The sequence below is a fragment of the Mandrillus leucophaeus genome, unplaced genomic scaffold (genome assembly GCF_000951045.1).
Source record: "Mandrillus leucophaeus isolate KB7577 unplaced genomic scaffold, Mleu.le_1.0 Scaffold436, whole genome shotgun sequence".
Taxonomy (NCBI): Eukaryota; Metazoa; Chordata; class Mammalia; order Primates; family Cercopithecidae; genus Mandrillus; species Mandrillus leucophaeus.
In genome coordinates, this window is record NW_012104654.1 from 1,758,579 (window position 1) to 1,760,628 (window position 2,050).

The 2,050-nt window shown below is 65.1% G+C and overlaps 1 protein-coding gene across 1 annotated transcript in view; it reads right to left on the reverse strand.

The window, feature by feature from the left end:
- Nucleotides 1-272: 272 nt before the first annotated feature.
- FZD5 (frizzled class receptor 5) overlaps nucleotides 273-2,050 on the reverse strand; it is a 24,069-nt gene continuing 22,291 nt past the window's right edge. The window contains exons 3-4 of the mRNA XM_011993920.1: nucleotides 875-2,048; nucleotides 273-605 (exon numbers count right to left, since the gene is read on the reverse strand). Coding sequence (XP_011849310.1) covers nucleotides 1,044-2,048 — 1,005 coding nt within the window. The 3' untranslated portion in view covers nucleotides 273-605; nucleotides 875-1,043. The remainder of the gene's footprint in view (nucleotides 606-874; nucleotides 2,049-2,050) is intronic.

A 2,050-nucleotide genomic window follows, 5' to 3' on the forward strand; every position in this document is an offset into this window, starting at 1 on the left:
AGCAGCCGGCCTTGGCGCGCTCGCACACCGAGCGGCAGGGCGGCAGCGGCTTGTGGTAGTCGGGCAGACAGATGGGCGTGTACATGGAGCATAGGAAGAAGCGCAGGTCCGGCGAGCATTGGATCTCCACCAGCGGCCAGAACTGGTGCACCTCCAGGCCCGCCTCGTCCTGCGTGTCGTGGTTGAACTGGTTGGGCATGTGCGTCAGGTTGTAGCCGATGCCGCGGCACATGGGCACCGTGATTTCCTGGCACACCGGGGCCTTGGACGCGGCGGCCGCCCGGCCCACCAGCTGCGCCAGGAGCAGCAGCAGCAGCGAGGGCGGCGCGGACGGGTCAGGTCGAGCCATCGCCCCCTCCCTCCCCTCGCCTCCAGCGGCCCGCGAGGGACCCACACAGGCAGAGGAATCCGGGCCGGGGCTTCTCCCTCCGGCGTCTCGTGTGTTGCACCGGGGCTGGCAACCTGTTGGTTGCTTTTTCCTTTAAAAAAAATTCGTCCAAAGATAAACTGCTTCGGGAAGGCGCTGCCTCCGCTGGCAGCGCTCCGCTTCTCGCCGGATAGGGCTGAGGAGAGACGGTGAGGGCTCGGATCCCAGGAAAAGGACTCTTTAAAAAAGAAGGGGGAGAAGAAAGATTGCAACCACTCCCTGTTGGAGGGGCGTCAACGGTTCGGTCCCCGCGAGCGGTCTCCAAATCTCTAAGTTAACCCCTTTCCTTTCCTCCCCGCTCCGCCTCCTGGAACCAAACTACTGACTCCCCCACCCTTTCTTTCCAAGCTGGGCCCTCCAGGCAGTGCCCGGAGACCAGAACCCTCAGCTTCCCGGAAAAGGGCACAGGAACCGGGAGAAGAACAGAGAGAAATGGAAGGCTCTCACCTCCACGGATCCCGCCGAGAGAAGCAGACAGTCTCCGCAGCCAGCCTGGGTCCTCCGTCCCTGGGTCACTCCGCTGAGAAGCGCGAATCAGAGCCGGGCTGGCGCCGGGAAAGTTTAGCGACAGGCTGGGTACCCGTGGCAGCGGCACATGGCAGCAGGTGGGGGCGACTCAGAGAGGGGGGCGCCCCCAGAACAGACGCGGCGCAGGCCGGTCACTCGCCCTCTCCTCCTCGGGGGCCCCCCGCATGATCCAGACGGAGCCGGGCAGGTAGCAGGCCACCACGATGCTGGCGGGCACCGTGTAGAGCAGCGTGAAGATGCCGATGCGGATCATGAGCTTCTCCAGCTTGTCCGTCTTGGTGCCGCCCTGCTTGATGACGCTGCGGATGCGGAAGAGCGACACGAAGCCCGCCAGCAGGAAGAGCGTGCCCACCAGCAGGTAGAGCACCAGAGGGCCCAGCACGAAGCCGCGCAGCGAGTTCAGGTTCTGGTTGCCCACGTAGCAGATGCCGGCCACCGGGTCCCCGTCCACGGAGCTCAGCGCCAGTGCTGTGATGGACTTGACGCTGGGGATGAGCCACGCAGCCAGGTGGAAGTACTGCGCGTAGCCCGCGATGGCCTCGTTGCCCCACTTCATGCCGGCGGCCAGGAACCAGGTGAGCGACAGGATGACCCACCAGATGGAGCTGGCCATGCCGAAGAAGTAGACCAGGAGGAAGACAACGGTGCACAGCGCAGGGCCCGTGGTCTCGTAGTGGATGTGGTTGTGCTCGCGGCTGCAGGCCACGCTGGCATGGCCCACGACCAGGCGCACTAAGAAGCCCAGCGACACGCACAGGTAGCAGGCTGACAGGAAGATGATGGGGCGCTCAGGATAGCGGAAGCGTTCCATGTCGATGAGGAAGGTGGCCACCGTGGTGGATGTGGAGATGAAGCACAGGACCGACCACAGGCCGATCCAGAAGGTGGCGAACGTGCGCTCGTCGGCACTGAAGGACGGCTGGTAGCAGGGTACCGCGCAGTTGGGCACCTGGCCCGTCCGCACCTTGTTGTAGAGGGGGTGTGACTCCTTCAGGATGGGCACGAAGGGCTCGCGACACTTGCACACGGATGGGCCCCCAGCGGGGCATTCGCCCCCAGAGGCCGGCGCCCCTGGCGGGCCTGGAAGGGTGGGCT